This window comes from Balaenoptera acutorostrata, chromosome 8 (genome assembly GCF_949987535.1).
Source record: "Balaenoptera acutorostrata chromosome 8, mBalAcu1.1, whole genome shotgun sequence".
NCBI lineage: Eukaryota > Metazoa > Chordata > Mammalia > Artiodactyla > Balaenopteridae > Balaenoptera > Balaenoptera acutorostrata.
This window is the reverse complement of record NC_080071.1, coordinates 85702740-85730702: the sequence shown is the minus strand read 5'-3', so window position 1 is coordinate 85730702 and position 27963 is coordinate 85702740. Positions and strand designations below refer to the sequence as shown.

Here is a 27963-nt window from a genome sequence, read left to right as displayed (position 1 = left end):
AAGAATAAGGGATTTTCATTCCCCTTTGGCTGAGAACGCTTGCAGGGTCTGCCCGACTGTTTCCTCACAAACTGCCCTATTTTGCGGTCCAGCCTTAGGTGAGGATTTTTTTCATCACTTCTCCCCTATCTCACAGAAATGGAAGATACTTCCATTCCCACCTGCATCTTAGGTTTCGGGCCTTTTCCTCCAGTTATAAACGTGCCGAGAGCATTAGCGAACCTCAGCCAAAGCTGGAAACTACAGCCGGCCACGAGAGTGTGCACGTGAGGTGACTGCAATTTTTTTTTTTTTTTCCTGCCAAACCAGAATTAGCCGGTATAGGAATGAACGAGCATGGAGATTTGAAATTGCACGGATTGCAAGGAAGCTCAGGTTAGGTTCGGGCACCTCCAAACGCACCCTTTTTAAAGCCACACGGACTGAGGCCTCGAGCTCCAAGCTCCACAAAACGGAGCTGGCCCGGCAGCGAGCGGCAGAGGCGCCGGGAGCCCGCACAGCGCGCCGAACCGGGCGGAGCGCCGAGCCGCGGGCACCGGCACCTCCAGGATGATAGGCGACATCGCCACAAATCTCTCCGCCCAGCCGCTCAGGGGGCTCCGAGGAAAACAGCAAGTTCGGGGATCGGGGCGGGGAGCCCAGTGAGGCCGCCGCGCCGAGGGCTGCGGACAGTGAGTATCCCGGGCCGCGCGGCATCGCGGGCCCGGGGATGGAGCGGCGCCGGGGGCATCTTGGGCTGCGGTGGCCGCTGCGCCCCAGGCGCCCGGGAAGCGGCGGTGCGGGCCCGGGGCCGGGTAGGGGAAGGCGGCCAGAGCGGTCGAGGGCAGGGCTGAGCAGAGGCGCGGTGGTCCCGCCCAGGCCGCCCGCCGGGGGTCTCCCGAGCCGCGGGCGAGGCCACCTCGGGGCGGGCGGGCGCGCCGGGGCGCAACGTGGGCACGCGCCGCGCTCCCACGGCGGCCAGGGCCCCGCGCGCGTCGTCCAGGGCGCACGGCGCCCCTCGGAATCCCCGCGCGACCCCAGAGGCGCGCTCGTTCCCGCGTCCAGCCTTGCTCCCGCCTCCTCTCCCGGCCCGCGTTAGCCACTCGAACTAGCAGTGCTGGGGCGGAGAGGGGGAGACCCGGGCGGGGGCGGGGCGGCTGCGGGACTTCTGGGGGTGCGGGATGCCTCCCCCGCGCAGGCCGCCGGGACTGCGATCGGCCTCGCTTCCCCGCGGAGCTGACGAGTTCCGGGCGCGCGGGGAGACGCGGGATGCCCGGGATGGGGGCCAGGGGTCTCGGGGTGCCGGGGAAGGGGGAGCACACAGCGCCCGGGAGGGGCACCGGGGCGGCGGGGGCGGCGCTCGAGGGATGGGGGGTGGCGCGGAGGCCGGATCGCCGTGGGCCAGCCCAGGGCGTGCGGGCGCTGGTACCCTAGAGCGGTTCTGATCAAGGCCCCTCGGGGAGGAAAGGAGAGACTAAAATGGGGCGAGGGACCCGGGGCGGCCATTTCGGGGCTAGACGCCGCCAAGGCCACTGACGGTGTTTTAGGAGCTCAATTCTGCTTACCAATTAATTAAGCCGTTTTCTTTCTGCGGAAAAGTTGATCCAGGCTCTCATTAGCAAGGATGAGTAAGGGTTATTATTGGGCATTAGAAAGATTCCTTTTCGCCTTGCCTGGCGTGTGTGTGTGTGTGTGTGTGTGTGTGTGTGTGTGTGTGTGTGTGTGTTTGTGAGAGAAAGAGAGACAGAGAGAGAGACAGAGAGAGATAAAATGGGCTTTGGAATCCCTCAGGCCCGAGTTCAAATTTGGCCTCCACCACAGGGTAGTTTAACCTCTCTAAGCTGCATTGCCCCCATTCTACAAATAGCCTCAATTTCCTCATCTGTAAAATGGAGCATTAATATCAACTGGACAGAATTGTTGTGGAGAAGCCGTTAAGCACAGTTCCTGACCCATAGAAGGCATTTATATTTTTAGTTCCCCCTGATACAGCGTGAACCTAGATAGGGTTCCCCGTTTCTCTTGCGCTGTGGTCTCTGCATAGCTCAGCTCCCCAGCCTTGGCTGCTGCAGCCTCTTCAGCCTGTTGGCCTCAAGTGCGCCCTCTAAAGGCTCAAGATGTCCAGTGCGCACCCGGTCTAGAGGGCAAATCTCGACAGAGCCAAATTACAGATGTGCCCGCCACACACCCACGTCTAATGAAGAACCTGCTACCAACATACTCTGTCACCTTTGGGGAAGATTGTATTTTTAATTTTAATTGGGCGCTTTCCCCTTTACTGCTTATTTACAGTGAGCTCACCACATTCTAACATAATCAACAGTAGCCACATTAAAAATCAATGACTTGCTTATAAAACTTGCTCCCCTAACAGAGTTGTGGAAAATTTAATTTCGTTTTAATCTCTGAAACAGTCGAACAGGCTATATAGTATTTTCACTTCTGCCAGTTACCAGGTGAATATGTAGCTGACCTCCATGTCATAGCCTGCGTGTGTTACTTCATTTCCCCCATGAATGGTTTCTCTTTCATTGGTAATAAACTCACTTTAGGGAAGAATGGGAAGTTGACTGTTGATCCCATAATCTTCCCATTTCCTTCCTTCAGCTTCTTCAGTGCAAGGCCCTAATGTTACGTGCAGAGCTTCCATTCTAGGTGAGCCCAGAATGGGTTACATTTTACACATCAATCCTTAGCAGAGACCCCACGCTCACTGCTCCACTTCCCCCAGTGTCCCACACATGTGTTGTCATTTTGCATGTGTGTCCGTATGTGGAAAAGCTGGGGGAGCTTGAAGACCGTATGGTGGAGAAAGACCTGGAGCCTGGCGAGAGGTGGCCCAGAAACCCCTCCTGGTTCTCCCTCTCTCTCCAGGTGCAGAGGAGGGTCCTAATGCTCAGATGATTATTTTGTATCTTATTACATAAATGCTGAAATGCTAAAGCAAACTTGGGGGTGAGGGGACAGAAGTCTATTCTTCTGTTGCCTTTTGTTTGTTTTAGTTAATCTGGCTGGACAGTCAGATAACTCTGATTAGTCAAAACAGGAATGACTTTTAGAGAGATTTGGGTGTGAAATGCAGACAACCTCATTGCCTGTAAGATCTTCAGGGACCTCCTGCAGATCTGATGGAATTTTGTTTTACCCACCCATAGGCTCCATCTGATACTATTTTCTACAAGCACAGTTGTGCCTCTTGCAGAAAACATTTCCATTAAACGCCATTTAACGTCATTTCTTTTTTTTTTTTTTTACAATATTTCATTCCTTTTAATTTTTGTCCTTTTTTAAGAAATCTCAAATTTGTACTGCACTTTCTTTTTTTTTTTTAAACGTCTTTATTGGAGTATAATTGCTTTACAATGGTGTGTTAGTTTCTGCTTTATAACAAAGTGAATCAGTTATACATATACATATGTTCCCATATCTCTTCCCTCTTGCATCTCCCTCCCTCCCACCCTCCCTATCCCACCCCTCTAGGTGGTCACAAAGCACCGAGCTGATCTCCCTGTGCTATGCGGCTGCACTGGAAATGTCAAGAGCAACTCAATGGCAACTGCATCTCTTAACCCATAAAATAAATAATTCAGTGAAAATATAAAGTTCTTAACATTGCTTAGAAAAGTGCTTACTATTTCAACTCATAAGTTGAAAAAATATGACTTTTGTATTATTATTATTTCAAAGTCTTTCTTACATGTAGGTGGACTTTAGGAAAATGCCAAGTTGTGTGTTTTATCTCATTAAACATATCTCATTAAACGCAGATTGTAAAACAATGTTGTTATTATTCATCTAAGCCAGTCACACCCCTTATCAAGCTGCCTGGTTCTCCTCTTTCTGGCTCCTTGGGATTCTGTGTACAACTACCAGGGGCAGAGGGAAGACAACCACCAGACACCCCTTCTGAACCCTTTCTAGCTTCATCCTCCTGGAACTTTTGACAGGGTAGCTCGGTTATGGGCTGTGAGCTTTGGAGAGCAAGGGCTATCCCATCCCTTTCTATCCCCAGGCACACTGTCCTCTCATGGGGGGAGAGGAAGGTGGTGGGAAACACATACACAAGCCTACAGCCCAACGCAGACTAGACTTCCCAAGGGAAGTGGCTCTGAATTGCCACTAATCTACTGTAGGCAAGTAGCTGAACCAGATGATGTTTAAGAGATAGAGAGAGGGGCCTTGACTTTCTTGTAATAAAGTTAATATACGTTTATTTAGAATTTTTTACCAAAGAGATAAAGAAGAGGAAATTACTTGGAAGACAATCGTCCAAAGAATAATCTCCATCAACATTTTTGTTTCACTCCAGTCTTTTTTTTCCTACAGATACATATTTTTAACAACAACAACAACAACCAAAAAGGAATTATTTCATGTGCCCCGTTTTGTGACTCCCGAGTATAATTCAACCTTAGTGTGACCTTCTTTCTCTGTCTTCAAAGAGCTCGTACAGTTTTATTTTTGATGGTGCACTTGCATTGCATGGCTATACCATGATTGACTGATTTAACATGTACTCTAATGTTGGATATTAGAGATATTTGCAGGGGTTTTTTTTTCCTCATTATTTCAAGGTTTCACTATTAGAATTTAGATGAATCTTGAAGGATGAGCAGAAGAGGACCAGGAGATTAGAAGGAGAGAAGTATGTTCCCGAAAGAGGAGAAGGTCATGCACAAAAGCTTGAGAGACTGTGCCAGGTTCAGGGAGCTGCAGGTGCTTCCATGGGGCTGGACAGCAGAGTGCAAAGCTGAAGAACAGGAGAAGGGACCTGGAAGAGTGGCAGATAACGCGAAGGGAGAGCCTGGAAGCAGACAGGGCAGTTTGGACTTAATCCTAAAGATAACTTGACCGGGTGGGGAAGTTACATGGTAAGATAGCATTTTCTCACTCCCAGCATCCTCGGTAATGGAGAGGTGAAGAGAAGAACCCAGCAGAGAGCAACGACATGGGCAGGAAGTGTGGTGGCTGAGCACTGGGTATCTGTTTAAGAGATAGAATAATTTAAAAGATAGAAATAATGGGTATGAGAGAAATGAAAAGTCAAGATGAGCCCCAGGACAGATCCATTAAATTGCTCTTCCACTGGCATCCTTGGTTCCTTAGCACCCATTTCTTCCCAACAAACTCTTAATCTGGGGATTAGCGAACTTTTCCTATAAAGGGTCAGAGAGTAAGTATATGAAGTTCTGCAGGTCACATAGCCTTTGAAAAGGTAAAAACAATTCTTAGCTCAGGGGTGTACAGAAAGAGTCTGTGCAGATGGCACAGTGTGCTTCCCTGAAAGAGGCTGGGAGCTGGGCACTTGACCACAATTTGCTTCTCTGTCATTTTGTCCACATCACAACACTGCGGAGAAAAGCCCCATGGTTGGAGGTGTTCCGAGTGTATTTGGGACCGTTTTTTACACCACTTTCCTCCACTGCAACAAAATGATTTTCAGTAATAATCACATGTCATGGTCAGTAATAATCATTATTTTCTGATTTGCTCCTCTGTTTTAAAATAATTACTTGAAACAAAGAATAGATTTCCATTTTAAAGTCATTATTCAAATTCATGTATCGACTACAAATTTCACTTTCCAAACCAAAGTTTTTCACCTTGCAGTCTTGGCACTCTGTTTTTCTCTTTTAAATTTTAAACAAAACTAAAGTCTGCAGGTGGGCACATAGAGTGACAAAAGTCAAGTAGCTGGCGTCCCCCTCTTCGTCTCCACCATCACTATGCTGTCACAGGTCATCTCGAATGTCCTGCTAAAGGCAGTGATGTGTGACACTGCAGGCACTGCAGACCCAAACTGAGCCAAGGTGTGCACCAGCAGTTCTGAACTCTTAGGAACTTACTCTCAAAACAGATATGTGCATTCAGATGGCCAAAAGGTACATGAAAAGATGTTCAACATTGCTAATAATTAGAGAAATGCGAATCAAAACTACAATGAAGTATCTCACCTCACACTGATCAGAATGGCCATCATCAAAAATCCCACTACTTACCATCTTTTCTCCATCTACCCTCTGCTTCCTTCAGTCTCAGAGGCTGGGTCACTCTTCCTGATCAAGACCAACCCTGTCCCACCACCTCTGGGATTAGTCATTCTCTCTCTCCTTGTCCTCAGTTTTTATGCATACACTCCATTCTCATCCTAAAAAATAAAACAAAACCAGAGACTTCCCCTGACCTGGCATTGTCTCACCTCTAGCTCCATCCAACCCCCTCCTCTTGTTTGAACAACTTGAGAGAGAGATCTACGCAAAGCACAGATCCCATCTTATCTCTTCCTTGTGCAAATGCAGCCACCAACTATTCATTATGTACAGGATAAACTCCAAAATCCTTATCTGGCACATAAGGCTCTTCAAGATCTAGCCCCTGGCTCCCTGGTAACCTGTATGCCACTGTGGTATCCAAATTTCTGTAATCTGATTTCCAATTTTCGAAGCAATTTTCTAGCTTCCCAGGTAAATGCTGGGAATGGGGGTGGACGGAGGGGGTGAAAGTATGTCTTGTATATCAGACATAAATATCACCATTATTAGAAGATTCTATCTCCCATTGTAAGATAATAAATTGGCCTTCTCCTTTACCAATCTCTCCTGAGTTGGGTTCGTATGAGTCAGTCTCCCTGAGGCTAACCCACTAGCTGCATTGAACAAACTGAACACTTGGACCCACAAAACTGAGAACCATAGCCTCTGCCAGGTGCCCGCTCACCCCCCCAAGGCCAAGCTACCCTGTCTAAGGCCAGGCATCTTCCTTCCCTAACATCTTTGTTGTCACCTGTCAGTTTCCATCTCAATAAGGGACACAAGGCATGGGCTTTGGAGTCAGGAATGGCTGGGTTCAATTCCTGGCTTCCTGTCTAGCTACTATATATACTACCTCCCGGCCATGAGAACTTGGGAAAGGCACTTCACTTCCCTGAGTCTATTTCCATTTCCTTAAAATAGCCATAATAATACTTACATATAGGATGACTGTAAAGATGAAACAGGTTTCATGAAAGCATTTGGTCCTATGAAAAAGTGAGGAGTGTTCCCAAATCTGCATAATGACAAGATTAATCTAAAGGTCTAATATGATGGTGGGGCCACTTTTGTTCTGATGGGTAGGTAGAGCCTTCCAGAAAGATGGAGATATATTTTGTTTTGATGTTCAATGAAATTATTTGTCATATGTATTTCAGAACATCTTGGAAAATGTATACAAATCATGAAGACGTTGGGTATGATTTTGAAGATGACCCCAAAGATAAGAAGACACTTAAACCCCACCCAAACATTGATGGCGGATGGGCTTGGATGATGGTCCTTTCCTCTTTCTTTGTGCACATCCTCATCATGGGCTCCCAGATGGCCCTGGGAGTCCTCAACGTGGAGTGGCTTGAAGAATTCCATCAGAGCCGTGGCCTGACGGCATGGGTCAGCTCCCTCAGCATGGGCGTCACCTTGATTGTGGGTATGTTCGCATGTGGCCTGTTGTGAAACTGAATAATTACAAAATGACAATTCCTCACTGTAAGTAATGTTTTATATTGTTGAAACGTTAGAGATTACATTTTAGTGGATGTTGCTGTTGTTTTTATTGCGGTCAAATGTACATAACATAAAGTTTACCATTTTAACCAGGTGTGCAGTTCAATGCCATTGAGTACATTCATCACCACCATCCATCTCCAGAACTTTTCCCATCTTCCCAAAATAAAACTGCACACAGTAAACAATGACTCCTCATTGCCACCTCTCCTCCCAACCCCCTATCCCTGGCCACTACCATTCTATTCTCTGTCTCTATGAATTTGACTCTGCTAAATACCTCATATAAGTGGAATCACACAAGACTTGTCCTTTTGTGTGATATTCCTATTCGAGTATGGTAAACATTTGGAGTATTTGAAAAATTGATCATTAGAATTTTTGCCCCAACTCTGTTTTCTTAACTGTTATAATTCATTACCTATCATTACAAATCTGTTTAACACAGGAATATTTTTAAAAGATAAAAATTTTAGAGAAAACACAGTAAAAGTAAATAATCTTATTTCAGAGCTCTAATGTTTTAAATTTGAAAATTGATCCTATGTTATTGAAAAATCTATTAAACTGTTTTTAGAAAGGTTACTGATATAGCTAACAGGAGGGAATAATAACATATTCTTGTATTTTGTAGTTTAATCTAACCACCTGGCAATCTATGAAAGCAATTCTTGTCTAGTTGGAGATACTAAACGAGGAAATTATTATAAATATGGTATGTTGCTATGGCTAATGTGTTTCAGTTTGAGAACTAAACAGCTTTTACTGCCAACTGATATTTAATAAGCACCTATTATATACCAGGTGTTTTCCCTTACATCATCTCATTCAACTTTAATTCTCTCAACAGTCGTACGAGGTAATTACCACTATACCGTAAAGCTGTTCAATTCCTTTACTTGAAAGTAAAAGCCATACTTTTACGTATAATTTTTTTTTTTTAATTTAAAGGGTTCGTGATATATTTTATACTAGAAACATAATAGGCCTCAAATCTCTTCCTGGTATTGTGAGAGTATGCGGATGACAGGCATATGTGTGTTTGACAAGAGTCTCTGCCTTGTCAGTGATTTCCACATTGGTAATTAATTGCTTGAATTCAATTCAGAGATTTGTTGATCTTGGCTGGTATTCAGCCAATGTTATTTTGGATAATACCAGCGACATTAATAACAGTGGCAGTGCTAATGATAGAAAACAAGGACAGAATGTTATTTCTCAAGATGTGTACAGGGGGTATGTGTTTATCACAAGGAATTATTACTGATCTAGTTTTTAAATTAAATAAGGGCACCATTACCTGTGTGAGAGAGAATTGTTGATAAATCACTTTTGCCTATAACTGTAATGAACTGACCCTTCAACCCTGCCTTGGCCTTGTTCAAACCAGGACTGTTTATCATATGAGAAGTGCAGGTAGGTTAACCTCAGTGCAGGGAATTTGCTAGTTTTCTGTTGGATATAATTCTACCTTCTCAATAAGTCAGTAAAGGAAAACTGTGCTTCTAAAATATGGGTTGACCAAAAAGTTCATTTGGGTTTGGCCGTAAAAACCCTAATGAACTTTTTGGCCAGCCCAAATACTAAAAATCCAGTTTTCTTACCTTTTTAAAAATAAACAAAAGGGTGGAGACTGCAGCAAGGGTAGAACAAAATACTTACAGATTCAATCTAGAAAGTGTGCTCATACAGCAAGAAAGAAGATTCAGCCAAAGACCAGGATATTTGTCCCAATATTTTCCAAACCGTCTAAGGAGGTTGTCTTCGGTATTACTTTGTGTTTCACAACTTCTACAGGAATAAGCAATGGAAATCAGTCCTGAAATTATTGGATGTGGTTCTGAAGATGATCCCCCAAATAAGAACACCTAACTCATAGTGGTGTTGAAATGTGATTGTCATCTTTAATTGGGAGGTAACTGTGGATTTTGAATTCTGTTTGAGAGTCCTTGATTTCCAGACAGTGGGACTTTAGATTGTAGACTAACCTTTCTTCAGGAAAGGTGTCTGCCAGATAAACATCTTTTGTCTTGCTGCTCATCTTTTATCTTGCAGCTCAGAAATTATAGCACAGCAAGGCTCATAGTTTTGTAAATGAAAGGTCTTTTATTCTGTTTATCATGACCCTAAATTGCTATTCATTATCTAAGCTGCTGGTACAGGTGGCGGCAGATATGCTGGTTGCTTTTCCAAGCCAGAAGCCAGCAAGAGGAGCTCTCCTTTATTTAGCACTTACTACATGCCAAGTGTGTGTAATGTACATGATCTCATTTGATCCTACAGCAGCCCTGGAGGCCAGACCATCATCTTGATCTCACAGAGGAGAACATGCAACGCTCAGAGACATTAAGTAACTTACTGAAGTTAACTTGTAGCCAGTAAGTGTGGGACAGGCTTCAAACCTGGTCCACTGGACTCTGAAATGGTGTCCACTATACCACACTGCCTGCCACGACGTTAAATGAGAACTGAAAATATGTTTGAAGTGAATAAATATAAATTGTTTTCATTTTCTAATCATTGTAAGGACATTGAGTTACCTCTTTCAAATTTAAAAATTCCATGAATTATGTTACAGAGTTAAAAGCACTCTGTTGGGCAGTGACTTGCACATGGGAAATTCAATTCATTCTTGTTTCATTCTTTGCTAGCATGGATTTTGCCAGTTTCCTGCAGAAGGTCCCAATTGTTAAAAAAATGTAATCACCTTGGTAGTATCTACAGCAGCCTTTGTGATAGCTCTTGGAACAATTCTTGGTAGAAGCCATGTTGTTAGGGGTAGCTATAGGCTGCAAAAGGTCGTTTACTTGCTAAGTAGATTTAGAGCAGTGATTGTCTATCTTGGCTACACGTTAGATCCACCTGGGAGCTTTTAAAAACTGTACCACTCAGGCTGCACCTGGAGCATTAAATCAGAATCTCTTGGGATGGGACCAAGAGATCCTGATACTAGTATCAGGATTTTTCTTTAATGATTTTTTTAAAGCTCCTAAGTGACTCCAACAATCAGCCAAGGCAGAGAGCCATTGATTTATTGCAGGGAAGGGTTACACCAAGAGACCAGGTATTCAATGAACTAGCTACTTTCATCCATGATTGTATGCCAAGGCTCACCTCAGATTGTTTCTCTCCTCACCTGAGCTTTTTTCCAACCTATGAGATGCTGGGATGGGCAAGAAATCATGACTTCCTCAGCGTGTTCCTGCAGCAATGCGAGGCTTTATTATGTGGGAAATGGGCCAAGATTCAGATTCCTTCCGAAGAGGAGAAAGTCTGACAAGGTGTATAATCTCATTCCAAAACAATGAATTCCTCTACAAAAGTGGGAATCTTAGCCAAAGGACTGCATCTCAATCTTATTTTCCCCTCTCCTTAGACTGGGTGTGGAGTTCTTTTCATTTTGTTGAATGGCAATTCCATCATGGAGATGCCAACTGACCATCAGTAAACAATGCTTAGAAAATGAAAGTAAGGATCCGAAAGTTTGGGTCTGACTTCCTTTTTTTGATAAATCTATATTATGTAACCGTGGAGGAATCACAGCATTTCTGGGGCTGACTTTGCCCATCTGCACATCATAAATGACTGTAGCTGCAGCACACGTGGTACCAGAGTCAATAAACTAAAAAGCCAGACACCGTTATCGTCTTAGTGTTCTTTTAAAGCAAGCAATACTTTCTTTTTGATATATAAAATTCCTCCAGATATGAATATCTGTACTTATTTGGGAATTTCCCCCCCTTTTTTTCCCCAAATGCTTTCTTAATGCAGCGTTTCATAAACATGCAGTATCACAGAAAAACTTCCTTCTGGGCCCTTTCTGTAATGTGGGAAATATCATTCTACTGAACTGTCATGCATTGACCCTTCGTATCTTAAAAGACCTATTAACAGCAAACCAATGAATCATGCATTTTTCTTTTTTTTTAACCCACTCATCTGAGATTTGAAGTGGTGAAGTGACCATGGGTTTAGGAAAATAAAAATATTTATAGAGAAATAAAAGACACTCTTCAACTTATGGTTTCTGAATTTCAGTTCCCCCCAGTAATTTCCTCAGATGTTTATATCAGTGTGCTTAGCTTATATATTGTTTACATCATGTGCTTATTTTATAATATACATAATAGAGTATATTTGTATAAGATGTTTACTGTATTAAGTCTATTCTAAGAGGTTTATCTACTGAATTATTTTCTGTAATACAGCAGGGTTAATTAAATTAGTAAGTCTTTATCTTCTTAGTTTTGAGGATTGGATCCTCTCAAAATCATTAGACAAAAAAAAAAAATTTATTAGCAGACTGTACCCAACTATGTACTTGAATATTGTTAGAACTGTAAAGGAAAGTTTTATTTCAGTTTGGACTACAAGAGGAAGCTCCTTAGAGTTCAACAAGTTTTTAACCTGAAATAGTCCCACCTGAACATAGGGTTTGATAACTATACAAAGTAATAATGATCAAAAATAAGGTGATGTTTAAAATGCAATGCTGAGTACAGCCTTGAACTGTATTACTAAAATATGGATTGCTATTTGGATAAGGAATCATTGACCCCAAGGCAAGCAGTAAGCTTCAATGACATCAGAAGCTGCCACAAAATCAGGAAGGAAACAAAGAGGTTGACAAAAACTAGAGCGTCATATAAAGTAAGCAATGAGAAAGTGTATACTGCATTGCTGTGAGTATTGGCAAATATTGTACAACCAGGGGTAGACCTGAATCTCCACACAGTGTCATAAATGCATAGCCTGATGGGTCCAGTCAGGGACTGAGAGTCAGCAGAGGCTGAAGTATGTACGAAGCAATGGGGTTCCTTCCGGCTTGGTTTGCATCTGGATGTCCTCATGAAAACAGGCTATAGGTTCCTTTCTTGAAGCATGGAGGTCCTGAGAACCCCCCTTTCTGTTCTCCCTTTAGATCTACAGTAAAAAACTCAAATGTATACAGAGGCCAAACAAGTAATGTAAATGAGGGCAGGATGTCAGATACAAGGCTGCAGGGAAGGGTGGAGACTGCAGCAAACTAGAGAGGGTATGCCACAGCAAAACAGGGTCAGCTGCTGCAGGTCCAGCTGCTCTGTGTGGGAAGGTATTCTGTGTGGCCACTGGATTTTTGTGAATAATCTTTATTTTTAAATGTTGGCAACTGATTCAAAACATTTTTAAACTTTGTTCTGGATAAACAAAATGCATCCACAGGCTGGATGGAGCACCTAGACCACCAGTTTAGGACCTCTGCTGTAGACAAGAGAATGAAATCAACGTGTCTGTTTATTTCGGGTCTGTCTTCCTTGAAAATCTAGAACCTTGTGCTCTCCAGTGAAATTACTGAAATCTATCTTTGCATGCCAGAAGCTTTCTGCACATGAAGCAGAGGTGTGGTTTTGGATTGTTTTAGTTGAGAGCGCTAGTAATATTGTATTCTTTGTCTTCATATGAGGACTCCCTAAGAAAGTAGGAAAATAAAATGCCGTTAGTCATTTTAGTCATTCTTTTTTCAATGTTCTGTGACAGGACCTTTCATTGGCTTGTTCATTAACACCTGTGGGTGCCGCCAGACCGCGATCATCGGAGGGCTGCTGAACTCCCTGGGCTGGGTGTTGAGTGCCTACGCCAGAAACGTGCATTATCTCTTCATTACCTTCGGAGTGGCAGCCGGTAAGCGTAGTGATTTTCTTAAACTTGACTTTATTCATTTATTTATTTATATTTTTGGCCACACCACGCGGGATCTTAGTTCCCCGACCAAGGATCGAACCTATACCCGCTGCCGTGGAAGCGTGGACCCCTAACCACTGGACCACCAGGGAATTCCCTTAAACTTGACTTTATATGTTTCTATTGGGCATTTTGGCAATGAATTTCACTGTAGAGAAAAGAGACCCATTAAGTATTTTGTCCCTTTGTCTCCTCCACCCCAACCCAACCATATCCTATCCTCCAGGAAATACTTTTTAATATAAGATATTAAATATGCCTTAAGCATGAGGAAACAGCCTAACAGCTGTACTTGGCCTTCCTAATAGATTTTAATTAAATTTTCTATACCTGGTTCTAAGTGCTAGTCCCTTCTCTTGTAACAAAACAGACATATTAATAACATTCTCTCATTTAATAACTGCAGAATCCAGCGTGAATCAGAGAAAAATCATTTTCTCCTTCAGCCCTGTTCAAATTAATGGAATAGCAGCAAAACCCACATAGATGTAGAGACTCTAAGAATCAAATCCAGAGCAAAGTGTCAGTCCCCAGGAGGTATATAAAAATTGGCTGCCAGGCAGCACAGTTTGCATATCTGTTCTGCAAAATGTATTCCCGGCCATAATTTCCTTTATCAACAGGTAGCAGAATGCACACAGGTAAGTAGTTTCTTACTCATACAATTGTATTTCAGTGAACCAGAGCCAGCCTGACTTTTTTGAGTACAGAGCTATAATCCTAATAAGTGGCACACTGATGGCAGTGTTTGCATAAGAGTTCAAAGTTAGAGTTTGGAATTCTTGCTTTCTTTCTTCCACTTGTTATCTGTGTGACTTTGGGAAAGTTACTTAACTTACTTATGCCTCAGTCTCCTTATCTGCAAAATGGGATAATAGAGTGCTTGGTTTACAGGTTTGTTGAAATGATTACATGAGATCATCTGTATGAAGCACTTAGCACAATGCTTGGCACATAATAAAGTCTTGAGCAAATGTTAGCTAATATATAATTGTTATTGTATATAACATGTTTATTATATTATAAGCTTAAGTATATGCTTTATGGTAGCAGGAGACAGTGAACATAAAAACTCACTGTCCGTATAAGTTGACAAGTTGGTTCTCTGTAATGTACATCTGTCCACATATACACCTAAAGCACTTCTATATCCTGTGAAGCTGAGTTTGGAAACCATTGATCTGAAGGACTTGATAACAGCTCTTAAAGAACAACTCAAGATGTTTTCCCTGAGGCGTTTTAGAAACTTTGCCCCATAACAGTCCACTGAATAGAGCTGGCACGGGGATTTTTATATTATAGGTGAGGAAATAAACTCCTTCCACTGAGACTAAAGAGCCACACTGGGGTCTCTGGGCAGACACGTGGGACCCCCTAGGAACTTGATCCGTGGTGTTTGGTTATAAGGACTATGACCTGATCCCCAAAACTGGGACTTGAAATTGATTCCCATCATCTAGAGATGTCTATGGTTAGACTCTTTGTTTAAATGGAATTTTATTTCTTGCAGTTAGTTGCTTATTGGTTCTCAAATAATATGATCTCCATATTCATTCATTTGTTTATTCATTCACTTATTTAATCAACAAATATATATGGATACAAGGAATTAGGAAAAAAAATCAGGAGGCCAGTGAAAGGAAAGTGTTTCTTGAGACACTTTATAGCTCCCTCTTTTTAATACAGGAAACACCCAAAGAAAGTCTCTGAAAATAAATGTATTCACCTCCTCCACAAATATATATATATAAAATTATGTTTAAGTGGAAAATCCAGCTAAATCAGTTAGCTTATATACTGTTGGGCTGTTGTTAGTGAGGCATGTTGAAGCTGATTGACCCCTATTTAGTAGAAAAGAAAGTTAGATGCAAAGATCTGCAAAAAGCAAGTGATTGAAACAACAAAAAAATAAATTAAAAAAATTTTTAAATAAAAAACAAAAATTTTTAAAAGCAACTGATTGAGATATATATGTGTATATATATATATATATCACTGTAAAATTATGTATGTTTGAAAGAGACTTTGTTGACATCTTTCTTCATTACAAAAAGCATTTGCGGCAGATTTGTTTGTATTTGATTTTTAACATCTAGGCAATTAAAATTGTATGGATGTCCTCCTATTAAGCAGAAAACTAACATCTGTTTGAGCGATCTTACTTAGCCAGGAGAATCTGGACAAATTTCTTCAGCTTTGCCATTTAAGAGCTCCATTCTCTTAAACTTGGCTTCTGGAGACAGCTTTTCCCCGCCATGCATGCTTTTTACTCAGAACCGCAGGATCTTCTCTCTCCCTCTGGGCCTTCTTCTTCTACCTGGCTTCTCTGGGTACAAGCCCGGCCTCTAAACCTGAGCATGGTGAAGAATTGTTCCAGGGCCCTGCTTGACCGCTGGGCTTGAGCCTCAATATCCCCAAGGCCTGTCCTATATGCTGGTAGAATAATTGTGCTGATTATGAATCACAGTCACATTAGGAAGGGGAGGTGCTGTTAAGGACATGGAGAGGGTAATAGATGCTTGTAGCATTAGGCACGGATTTTTTTTCTCACACATGGGAGCATTTATTATTAAAACGAAGTTATAATTGGTGCTACTCTTATGCTTTGTCCCTCAATTCAGTTCCTATTAGTTATTTCATTCTGCTGCTGTTTAGAGATCCATGACCACATTAAATTTAGGTTGCTGGTTATTGTCAGTGACAAATCAAATTTTAAAAAGTAAACTTTTGTGCCATCAGCAAAATGCAGAATGGACAAATTTAACAGGACAAATGATCTAGTTTCCTCAATAAGTAAATTGCGAGAGGAAAAAAAAAAAGAGAGAAATTAAGACTTAAAATATGTATCAACAAATAGCAATGTGTGGGCCTTACTTGGATCCTGATTTAAACAAATTTTTTAAAAATATGGTCATTTATGAGAGAATTGGAAATTTGAACACCTTTGGATAGTTTATGATATCAAAGAATTATTCATTTTTTCAGATAAGATACTGATATGTTTATGCAGTTTAAAGAATTCTTCTATTTAGAGACATACTAAAATATTTGCACATGAAATGATATATTTGGGATTTGTTTCAAAATAATATGGAGGAAGGAGTGTGTGTGTGTGTGTTGGGGTAGAGGCGGGATTGAGGCAAGAATTGCCAGGAGTTGACAACTGTTGAAGCTGGGTGATGGGTATGTGGGAGTTCATTAAACCACCTGGTTTTTAAAAGCTTACTTTGAATCTGATTCAAACTGTTTCATTAACCAATAGCCTGTTATAAGAGGTAAGAGGGTAGCATTAATTGACAGTGTGCTATTACATAGGTGTATTACACTTATGTATACATCAGGAACACAGCACCAATGAGCTGGGCCTCTGCATGTTTAACTGACTTGGTCAAGGTCACATGGTTACTTATGGGGAGTGGAGCCGGGATTTAAACCCAAGGCCAGCTAGGTTCTTTCTACTACACATCTCCCCAGTACAATCATGAGGACAATAATACTGTGCCACAATATTTAATATCAAGGAATTTCTTGGTTCTTTAACAAATAATTATTTTTTCAAAATAACCACTGATACACTGATTTTTCAGCTGAGTATTTTTGTGCCTTAACTGTGGAAATATCAATTTAACCGGTATGAAAAAGGTGGCTATTATTTCAAAATATGATCACTTTACTTTCCCATAGAACTTTCTTTTATTCATTCCATTCCTCTGTTATGTGCCAGGCACTGTCCTAGGTGCTTGGAAGAGATGTATCGGTAAACACAACAGAAGAAGATCCCTGCCCTCATGGAGCTTATAGTGGTAGTTGTAGGGGAGAAGGGGTCAGATCATATACAATACACACAATAAAAAGTAAATTATACTGTTAAGTACTTACTATAGGAAAAAAGAAAAGTAGGGTAAGAGAGATTGGGAATGGGAGTGGGGGGCAAGAGAGGCTTGCATTTTAAAGTAGGATGGTCAGCTGTATACCTGAAACTAACACAACATTGTAAATCAATTATACCCCCCAAAATTTTTTTTTAATAGAAATAAAAAAATACTAAAGTAGGATGGTCGTGTGGGCGTTACAGAGAAGATGAACCGGGAGCGGGAGATGGGGCCTAAGCCCTAGGGCTCTCTGAGGGTAGGAACATTCTAGCAAAGGGAACAACCAGATTTTATAAAGAGATAAGCCCCTCACAATTCATATTAGCCAAAGAAGTCTTCAGAATTCGATTAATTTTCTCAAACAGCATGCAGATAACTGAAAGTCAACCAGCGGGTCAGGATGTAGGACCAGTTTATGGACTATTGAATGTTTTTCTATGTCCCTTTTCAATATTAGGAAAGTAGAGATTCCTGCCTTTTGTGGACTTAAAACTCAATAAAAGTTAATTCAGAGTTTGGTTCAAAATTAAGGATAGCCGTTCTCTTCGTGCTCCTCTCTCCCGTCACGCAAATGGTTGCCATGTCGCTGCCCTCGCTGAGGCTCGGCAGGTGGCTTGGGGACCTGCCCCTGCTTTTGCTGGGAATTACTTAGAAGCTAGCGTAATTGTTCTTAAAACAAGGGTACCCATCTGAGGAGCAGTTGGCTGAGGATGTTGGCGCCTGACGGCTGCTGTAGATGATCACTGCTCTAAGGTAAATAAAGGAGGCAGGTTGCTTCCTGGAGCTTATTTTAGAAACCGAAGCAACATCCTTCTGCAGCAATGTGCTGGCAGCCGGGGAGATGGGCAGTTTAGGGTGAGAGGCAGTGCAGGCAGTGGAAAGGGACCAGACTTCTGCAGTTGGGTCTGAATTCCAACCCGGATTCTCCAGTTACCTGCTGCAGGGTCTGGTGAAAATTTCTTAATCTCCATGAGGTTCCATGCCCCCTTTTATAACATGGGTATAACCACAGGTAGCTTTTGGATTATTGTGAAAACTAAATCAGATAAAGCCTGAAAAGCAATCGGCACATCCTCACCACTCAATTAGTGGTAATTGTTACTATGTTTGCAGGTATGACCGCTCTGCTCTTCTTCCAAATTCAAGTAATTCTGAAACTATTAAATGATGCTAAACTAGGGAAGCTCTGCTCTCCTTCCAAATTCAAGTAATTCTGAAACTATTAAATGATGCTAAACTAGGGAAGCTTCTCGGCTTTGGGGAGTGCTATTGGTCAGTCTCTTTTCTCCTATCAAGCTGCTATCCTAATGTCAGGAGGTTGTGAGCATTAGAACCGTGTGTGGCCCCGTGACCACCTGAAGCGGGGCTTATGGTTTCCCTCTGTGTGTACCTAGAAGTTAAGAACACAACCCTCAGCCTCTTGGCCAGCATTTAATTTTATTTCATATTTATTTTATTTTTAAATAGGCTCCATTTATAGAGCAGTTTTAGGTTCAGCAAAATTGGGCAGAAATCACAAAGCACTCCCAGTACACCCTGCCCCCAACAGACACAATCTTCCCCACCAGCATTTTAATTTTGTGCCCGTAAATCACAAACTGTTCCTATTTTCTAAGAAAGATACAATTAAAAACCAGAGATGCAAATGCGTATTAGGTGATTTTGACATCTAGTAGCTACCTATCCTTATAGGTACATTTTAATTCCTTTATTCTTCTAATTCATTTGGGAACACACTGGCCCATTCCTGAGGCTTCTGTAAATTGCCTGGAGTCACTCTTCATCCCCTTGTACTTGAGTACTTTCCTGTGTATTAAGTGCAATTAGCGCTGACAGCAGAGCCCTCAGAATCCATCCATTCTTTCAACAAATCACTAAGCACACACTGCATGTTCTGAGCAGTGCCCGGCATACCTGGGGCGATAATACAGACACAGTCCTGCCCTGGTGGAGCTTATATTCTGATGTGAGAATGCAGACTTATTTTATTTATTTAATTCTTTTATATATATTTGTTATTTATTTATTTAATATAACCGTTTATTATTATTATTATTATTATTGGAGTAACCTATGCTGAAAAGCCTGTTGGGGGAAATGATGGCCTAGAAGTGGGCTTCTTTGGGTGAATCTTGGAACTTACCCCTCGAGCTCCTTTTTTACCATCATGATTGTTTCTTTGTTTGAAAGAAAAGTTATAGAAACTAACATAATGAAATGCAGATGATCTTTAAAGGCTGCAGATTCGGGCTCTGGCCATTTACGCTGTGCCGTGTGCCTTTTCTTCCCTCTCGGGTGCGCAGGCTTTGGCAGCGGGATGGCCTACTTGCCGGCCGTGGTCATGGTGGGCAGGTACTTCCAGAAGAGGCGCGCGCTCGCCCAGGGCCTCAGCACCACCGGGACCGGGTTTGGCACATTCCTCATGACGGTTTTGCTCAAGTACCTGTGCGCAGAGTACGGATGGCGGAATGCCATGTTCATCCAAGGCGCGGTGTCCCTGAACCTGTGTGTTTGCGGGGCGCTCATGAGGCCCCTCTCTCCTGGGACGGATGGAGACGACCCAGAAGGGAAAGAGCCACGCGTCCTCCCGGCTCACTCCACCGAATCTGTTAGGTCCAGTGGACAGCTGGGCGGAGCGGAAGAGAAGGGGGGCGGCCCCGGCACCGAGGACTCCCTCGGGGACACGCCAGTCCAGGCGTGCCACGAGAAGGCTGCACACAGAAAGGACGTGTGCGCCTTTCGGGTTCTGAAGACCGTGAGCCGGCTGACCGTGAGGGTCAGGAAGGGCTTCCGGGATTGGTACTTGGGCTATTTTGGGACAGCCTCGCTCTTTACTAATCGGATGTTTGTCGCCTTTATTTTCTGGGCTCTGTTTGCATACAGCAGCTTTGTCATCCCTTTCATTCACCTCCCAGAAATAGTCAATTTGTATAATTTATCAGAGCAGAACGATGTTTTCCCTCTGACTTCGATCATAGCGATAGTTCATATCTTCGGAAAAGTGATCCTCGGCGTCGTGGCCGACTTACCTTGCATCAGCGTTTGGAATGTCTTCCTGATGACCAACTTCACCCTAGTCCTCAGCATTTTTATTCTGCCCTTGATGCACACGTACGCTGGCCTGGCAGTCATCTGTGCACTGATAGGGTTTTCCAGCGGTTATTTCTCCCTGATGCCGGTGGTGACTGAAGACTTGGTGGGGACTGAGCACTTAGCCAACGCGTACGGCATCATCATCTGTGCTAACGGCATCTCTGCGTTGCTGGGACCACCTTTTGCAGGTAAACCATTCAAGGCTTTAAGAGCTTAGAGTGCATGTAGAAAGTCGTGTTCTCACTTATGTTAAAAGTCCAGGATGAATAAGAAGGAAGTTTCCATTTGTGTACATGGTCCTTTTTTCCCCCCCCCCCATTCCTGCCCCCAATTTCTCACTTATAAATTTTAGCAAGTTAAAGGTCATTCTTTCATGTAGAATGTAGATGAACTTTTGATCCCTAACCTGTGAGATCAACGGCCAGGCTGGTAAAGTGCACGGTGGAATAGTGCAGAGCCCCTGCCCCGTCCAAAAGAGACAGCCTCTACCCTGCTCCAGCTGATTTCCATCACCAAGAAATACAGAAAATCATGACTAGCTCTTCTGTTGTTAGCCCTCTCCCCCCGCTCTCCAAGAGAAGCTAGGACTCTGCACTCTTAGGTAACATTTCCAAATTTTCAAAACACTGTGTGTAGGTCCAACAGAGCACTTCTGTGGATCCAGCCCTATAGTAGTTTCCTACTGGCGCTGTAATAAATTGCTACAAACTTAGTAGCCTAAAACTATACAAATGTATTATCTTACACTTCTAGAGGTCAGAAGGCTTAAATTGGATCACAATGGGCCAAAATCAAGGTGTTGGTGGAACTGCATTCCTTCTGGAGGCTGTCAGGGGGAATCCATTTCCTTGCCCTTTGCAGCTTCTGGAGGCTTCCTGCTTTTTGGCTCCCAGCCCCTTTCTCCATCCTTTAAGCCAATATCATAGCATCTTCTCATCTCTCTAATTCTGACTCTCCTGCCTTCTTCTTTCACTTTTAAGATGCCGGTGACATTGGGTCCACCGGATAATCCAGGATAACCCCCATCTCAAGGTCCTTAACTTAATCACATCTGCAAAGTCCCTTTTGCCACACAAGGTAACATTTACAGTTTCCAGGGATTAGGATGTGGGCATCTGGGGAGAGTTGGGACATTCTGCCTACCTCCACCAGTTGGCAACACCAGTTGGCAACATCTAAGGTGAGATCTCCACCAGCTGGCAACACCAGCTGGCAACATCTAGGGTGAGATCTCTCACATGTATTCACCTCAGTTCAATGGAGATTTTGCTTCTTGCATCAGGCATACCAGAAGCCGTAGGCACCACCAAGGAGTCCTGTGTCTGGGCCAGGTACCTCTCTGAGCCTATCATTCTGGGCAGGTTTTAAGCTTTGTGGCAGGTAGACCCAGTCCCCAGGAGGTCAGGTACTGGGCAAAGGTGACAAAGTCTACCCACTGTCCAGGGATTGGAGGCAGGAGCCCACAAAGTATGGCAGGGGCTGGGGCCAAATGTCAAAACAAAGGTGCTCTGTGGAGGTGGCTATTAGGGCAGCCAGGCCAGGCAGGACTGGTGACAGTTGTCAGAGCTGCCAGAAGTTCTGTGCAGGGCTTTCAGCTAACCTGGTAGAATCTCACCTATTCAGATGCCCCATCCTCTGCTTATCTGGCTGCTCCAGGCCCTTTATGCTCATATCCTCTGCAGAAATGCTTCTTCCCAGTGGATGGGGGAACCTCATGGGTGCAGGACAAAGCCCTCCCCACCCCTTTCTTCCCAGTCTCTCTACAGAGCCTACAGTCACCTCCTGTCCTAGAACTATGCTGGCAGAGGGCTTATGCCAACACAACCATTTTTAAGTCCCCCTCAGGACTGAAGCTCAAGAAATCATAGATTTTTACCTATTCAGCTGACAACACTGGCAGCTGGCTGACAAAAGGTTTAAGGCCCAAGAATTGCTTTAGGAAACCCAGAGGCTACATATGGGGCCCCTCCTGGATCAAGCTGCCCCTATTTTCTGCTCATACACAAAGATGCATTTCTAGGTGACAGTGAATATCTATAGCAGTGCAGCAGACTATTATATTGGCAGCTGAAGAGTCAGTACTGCTCAGTGATCTCATAGTATAGAATTCTCTATCAGTTAGGGATGCATTTGGTTATAAGAGAACACCCTGACAATGGTAGCTTAAACAGAGATTTGTGCCACATAACCAGAAATCTAGAATTCAGAGACTAGATGATATTGGGGCAGTGTCTCAAGATCCTCTTGGCCTTTTCCTCAAGCTAGTAGCCTCATGGTCACACAATACCTGCAGTAGCTCCAGCCACTACATCCTCATTTATAACAAGAAAAAGGAAGGAACAAAAGACTCAGTCCCAGAAGACTTCCACTTATATCTGATTGGCCAGAACTGTGTCACACATCTAGTCCAAACTTCAAGGGGAACTGAGAATTGGAGAATTTTGCTTTCCAGCCTCTGTACTAGAGGAAGGAAAGGAGAAAAGAACTGGGATTGGGGGTTGGATCAGTCAACCAATGGTAACTTCCAAAGGAGTTAAATATCCATTAAGGGGATGGGGACATTATCAGTGGCTCATCCGCCCTCTTGTTGGAAGTCCTTCAGATATATTGTATGTGGAAATAGAATCTGCCATTGATGTTTCTTTGCAGGATCCCAGGGGTACTTTCTGCTTCTAATGGTCAGTCTGCGATTATTTTATACTGATCCATCAGATTGCAATAGCAGTATCACAACACAGCCGTGAGGTGCAGCAGAAGTAATTCATGATCAATGTTAATTAAAGCACCAAGGTTTGCCAGCATGGTTTCCTTATCCCATCCCTATGGTCATTTCCTTTTCACACATTTGTATTCTAGTGCACTTTCTTGAGTGGAAGAGAAAAGAATTATAACTAGAAGACATGGAGTTATACCCAACCCTCAGTCACCAGGTCTGACCTCTGCTTGCTTCAACGTTCCTCCCTAGAAATGGAGTCTATAGCTGAATTTGATCCACCATAGATGGTAGAAACCATTGTATTACAAACCTGACATGAATATGTGTCAAATGCTGCCATGGGGACTCTAAAATCAATGTTCTGATGTACAACTCCAGGCCAGCAACCTAAAGGGACCTCTCCTTCTTTTTGTTTGTTTCTTCTCCTTCCACTGAACTCATGCACTGAGGAATGCTGAACAACATGATTAGCTAACTGTATTGTGTTTAATTCATTGACTTTCCAGGCCAAGGAGCCAATATTGCAAGAGATGCAAGGCCAGCCTTTATGCATGATAGTGCCGAAGTGCCTGGCAATATGAGTGACTAAATAACCACATTAAATTCTTGCTAGAAATTCCAGGTTGGCTAGAAATTATTACTTAGCTTGATGTGCTAGAAGGAAAATTACTGTTCACATTAGCTTTTACTTTTTTAATGGGTTTAGAAATGAATGTGTTTTCCATTTTTCAAAGCGGTTCCTACTGGCACTAAAAAGTCTGGTACAATTTAGTAGCATGTTAGACAATCACACATTTCCATTTAGGAGAAGAATGTGCAATCAAAGATATTGAACAGACATTTCAACCATGTCATTCAGCAACATGAACTTCATGATGTAATTCATTTATAATGTTACTGGGCATTCAGTTCATCTCTTTTAAAGATATAATAATAGTAGATACTTTTCTAGATGTTTCCAGGGTAAGTATAGCAAAACTCAGCCAGCAGATTTGACTGACCAAGAACCTACATGTATCTCCAATATCTGCATAAAATATAACACCCTAACAACAATTTGTAATGTTTTTTCACCAAGAGCTGGGAACACTTATTTAATAAGTAAGAAAAATAGCCGTCACTCCTCATTTGACAGACTCAAATGAAAAAGAAATGCAGTTTAATAGGGAAACAAATTTTACTTTGAAGCTGTTGATTTCAGTGGATGGTTGGATGAGGATTGCCAAGGATCCAAGCTCCAAACCAAGGGACTGAGTTCAGACCTATAGGGAGAGATGGTGAAGGATGAATGAGGTGGGCATCTTGTCTGAAACATCTTGTTTCTAAAGAGTTATCGTCCCCAAGTGTTGGGCCAAAGCACATGGTAAAGTACTGTCTCCTGACCTGCTTTGCATCTGACTTGGGACTGGGTTGAGTTCAGACTAGTGGAGATGGCAGGATCTGGAACCGTTTCAGATAAAGGTAGATTGGAGAAACCTATGGGATTAATTTAACATAAAATTTAGGACTACTCCAATTTGTACCAAAATTGTTCGGTAAAGTTGAGTGCAGGTTTGAAAAATTGACCTGTGAGTTACTTTAAAAGACTGGGGTGTGTGAAGATGCTTTTACAAAAGTTTATACTTTTAGGGGAAAGATGCAAGATCTTAAAATATAATTAATTCAACGTAAGGCCGTAACAATATGTAACATATTTAGCACACATTTTCTATAGTCTGCAGAGACAAGAGGGAGGATGGAGCGGTGGGAAGGAGATGGTAGGGTGTTCTAAGGGTGATGGGTTTATAACTGTCCCCCCAGAAGGGGGAATAGTACATGTACAGACAAGGTGTCAAGACAAATATGTTTGAAACTCCAAAATATTCAGAATGGCTTATGCTTGTGGTTAAGCTCTGGGCAGCAAGAGAGGTGGGCAGGGGCCATATCACAGAGCCCTGGAGCTTGTACTCAAACACTTGTAACCAAAAAGTACATAAATAGTCTGAACTAAGTACAAATTAATTCTCCAATGAGGATTTTGTCCTGTCGCTGAGTCCGTGTTAGGCAGTGACGGGAAATCAACTTGTTTCAGCTGTTGGTTATTTTCAGGCATCATTTCCTACTCTCTCTCAATCACTTGATCATATGAAAAGGGAGGATTTAACTGTTAAACTGACAAGATCAGCTTTCATATGGGATGAGTGGGGTATGAGAACCTCATTTATATGTATTGATTTTTTAGAAATTGTAGCTGAAGATAGTGCTGTCATGTACTCTGCTTATAGAGACATACCACTCGGCGTTATCTGCGAGTGAATTATTCGCTTCATCGTAATTCACGGTGGTCCACAGCTGACAAATGGTGGCACCGAGCAAAAGTTGGGTGTGTTTTTGTTCATATGTCACTGTGTCTTTCTGATTCAGTGCTGAAGCTGAATCACTGTTTCTGGATTATATGTTTAATCTTATCTGTCCCTCTTGTCTCAAACTGGACATTAAGAAAAGGTGATAGAACATTTACTAAGCCATATCTAAGGACTCTGGTATTCTCTTCTTTTATATATCAAATAACAAACTCAAAAACTTGGTTTACTTTTAAAGTATATCCAGGATTCATATCTTTTGAGGGGTTTTTTAAAAGTATACATTTTCGATGCTATTGTTTGTTTTTCTTTATGACAGCCTTGACTCATCCAGGCGCATTAAGCACTAGATACAATAAACAAGAGATACAGATAAGCCACAGGAAGTCAGAGGTACTAGTTTACACATTTAGCAGTTGCTTTTGTGTAGCGGTTTGTTGGTGGGAGGTTATAAGTTGCCTTTATGCATTCATTTGCCAATTAGATACTTTTTAAAAGATAATTTCCTTAAAGTGACCATGGAATGCTGTGTATGATCATTAAATCATTTATATTTTTCTTATGCCTTTACTAATTAATGCACTTGTTGAAATGGAAAAAGTGAATGCTTATATTTACATTTTTACCATAAATAAAATTCTGTGTATAGCTTAATCCTCTCAGTTTGCATAGCTGGCTATGTGGGGACCATGACATGTGACTGATCCTTAGAATTAATCACTGAAGTGAATGAAACATCATGCTTCATAGTTTCTGAGACTTTTTTTTCACATTTTAACATCTCTGAAATCAGAATACCTTGTACAAAGTTCTAAGAAAATATCAAGTCATATTTTAATTGATGATATATTTCCTTTTTATTGATACATAAGATAATGATGCATCATGTAATTCATGGTGTCTTAGAATCCATGAAATATGGTAGTATCTTACAGGCCCTAGTAAGATCATTATATGAAAGTATTAGACTATAATAGTAAAGTTTTTTTTTTAAAGAACTGATAATTTAGTTAGCATTTAAGGCTATATCTTTGGCAACTTAAACTTTCATAAATTTAAATATATATATTAAAGGTTTATAGCTGTAAATGTGAATTTTATAAAACCTGGAATTTTTGATTCTTTCTAGAACAGATATTTACCCTTATACTTAAGAATGAATGAAAGTTCAAATGTCTTCTGCTCAGCCTCTTTGTATACACACGAGAAACTTCTTCAGAAGAGTTTTGAGGTTTTAGAAAAGATTTGTGTTTATATTTGTGTAAAAAGAAAATCATTAGATTCACTTTTCACTGCTGGCTTTGTGCCGGCCTGAGAGTTACCCCAAGGGCTGTGGGCCAGAAGATTCTCCTTATAGGTCGGCCAGCTACTGTTTCAGTGCCTTTAAAAGTACCCCAGTGACTTCAAAGATAAATGCAGCCATCCCCACGCACCAAGAACTCTGGTTCCAACAGCCCAGACTTAAAAATGGCTAAATGAAACGTTGGGGCATTAAATGACATATAATAAATCCTTAGAGAATTATTTATAGTAGCAATAAATGCTTGCTTTGTGTTCTTGACTTTATTTTCTCAACTTCATTACACTGAATATATTCTTTATTTGTTTTGCAGGGTGGATCTACGACATCACACAAAAATATGATTTTTCCTTCTATATATGTGGTTTACTCTACATGGTAGGAATACTCTTTTTACTCATTCAACCGTGTATTCAAATTATAGAACAATCCAGAAAAAAATACATGGATGGTGCAAATGCGTAGTGTCCTGTTATGTTCCACGTAAGATTTCCTTGTCATACTCATGCCTACCTCACTTGGTTGCTGTGAGGAGCTTGTGACATATCATGGGAAAGCGCGTTGTCCCATAACTGGCACAGTCGTTTGTAAACGCCACTGTCATGGCTTCGTTTGAAAGCAGCACTGCCGGGCTTCCCTGGTGGCGCAGTGGTTGAGAGTCTGCCTGTCAATGCAGGGCACACGGGTTCGAGCCCTGGTCTGGGAAGATCCCACATGCCGCGGAGCAACTCGGCCCGTGAGCCACAATTACTGAGCCTGCGCGTCTGGAGCCTGTGCTCGGCAATGAGAAGCCGCGATAGTGAGAGGCCCGCGCACCGCGATGAAGAGTGGCCCCCGCTTGCCACAAGTAGAGAAAGCCCTCGCACAGAAACGAAGACCCAACACAGCCATACATACATACATACATACATACATACATAAAAATAATGTAAGCAGACAAGAATAGCATTAAAAAAATAAAAAAAAATAAAAAAAAAAAAAAATGAAAGCAGCACTGCCTTTCTGTGCAGGGAGAGGCATTAAGGACTACATGCATCTTAGAGATGACCGTGTCCTGCAAAGACACCCTATTAAATCATTGGTAGAAACGCCCTTCTAAAAAGTATCTCATCATCCACTAAGACTAGGGTTTTAGAAACAGTTTTTAAAACAAAGACAGAGAATTAAAGCTTTTCAACCCAACTACTCCTTTTTAAGGTGAAAATAAGGTATCTAAGTGCTTCTGGAAATCTTACAGATACAGGTCTCCCCTGCTTTTTGAAAGCGCTTTCCACTGCTTTGCTTTTATGAAAGACCTACGTTAGTACCTGTTTTCACTCACCAGAAGAACCCCAAGGAGGATTTTCGCTTTTACTAAAAGAAAAGGGGAACCACGTTCAGCGTTCGTTTTGCTGTGAACCTT

General features: G+C 42.2%; 1 protein-coding gene across 2 annotated transcripts; it reads left to right on the top strand.

Moving 5' to 3' along the window:
- The first annotated feature begins 319 nt into the window (after window positions 1-319).
- Window positions 320-27390, top strand: SLC16A14 (solute carrier family 16 member 14). 2 transcript variants are annotated; one of them, XM_007184696.2, is made up of 6 exons: window positions 320-671; window positions 7169-7440; window positions 13035-13178; window positions 19414-20391; window positions 25581-25654; window positions 26875-27030. In XM_007184696.2, the coding sequence occupies exons 2-6, from the start codon at window positions 7182-7184 to the stop codon at window positions 26941-26943; spliced, it is 1524 nt and encodes a 507-aa protein (XP_007184758.1). In that variant the 5' UTR covers window positions 320-671; window positions 7169-7181; the 3' UTR covers window positions 26944-27030. The 2 variants fall into 2 exon arrangements, with proteins under 2 accessions (XP_007184758.1, XP_007184756.1); XM_007184694.2 differs by lacking the exon at window positions 25581-25654 and having other exon boundaries at window positions 26875-27390.
- The last annotated feature ends 573 nt before the right edge of the window (window positions 27391-27963 follow it).

Coding starts and splice junctions, on each gene's coding strand:
- SLC16A14 (XM_007184694.2), top strand. CDS start 7,182: ATGTATACAAATCATGAAGACGTTGGGTATGATTTTGAAGATGACCCC. Junction 7,441..13,034: donor GGGCGTCACCTTGATTGTGG/GTATGTTCGCAT, acceptor GTTCTGTGACAG/GACCTTTCATTGGCTTGTTC. Junction 13,179..19,413: donor TACCTTCGGAGTGGCAGCCG/GTAAGCGTAGTG, acceptor TCGGGTGCGCAG/GCTTTGGCAGCGGGATGGCC.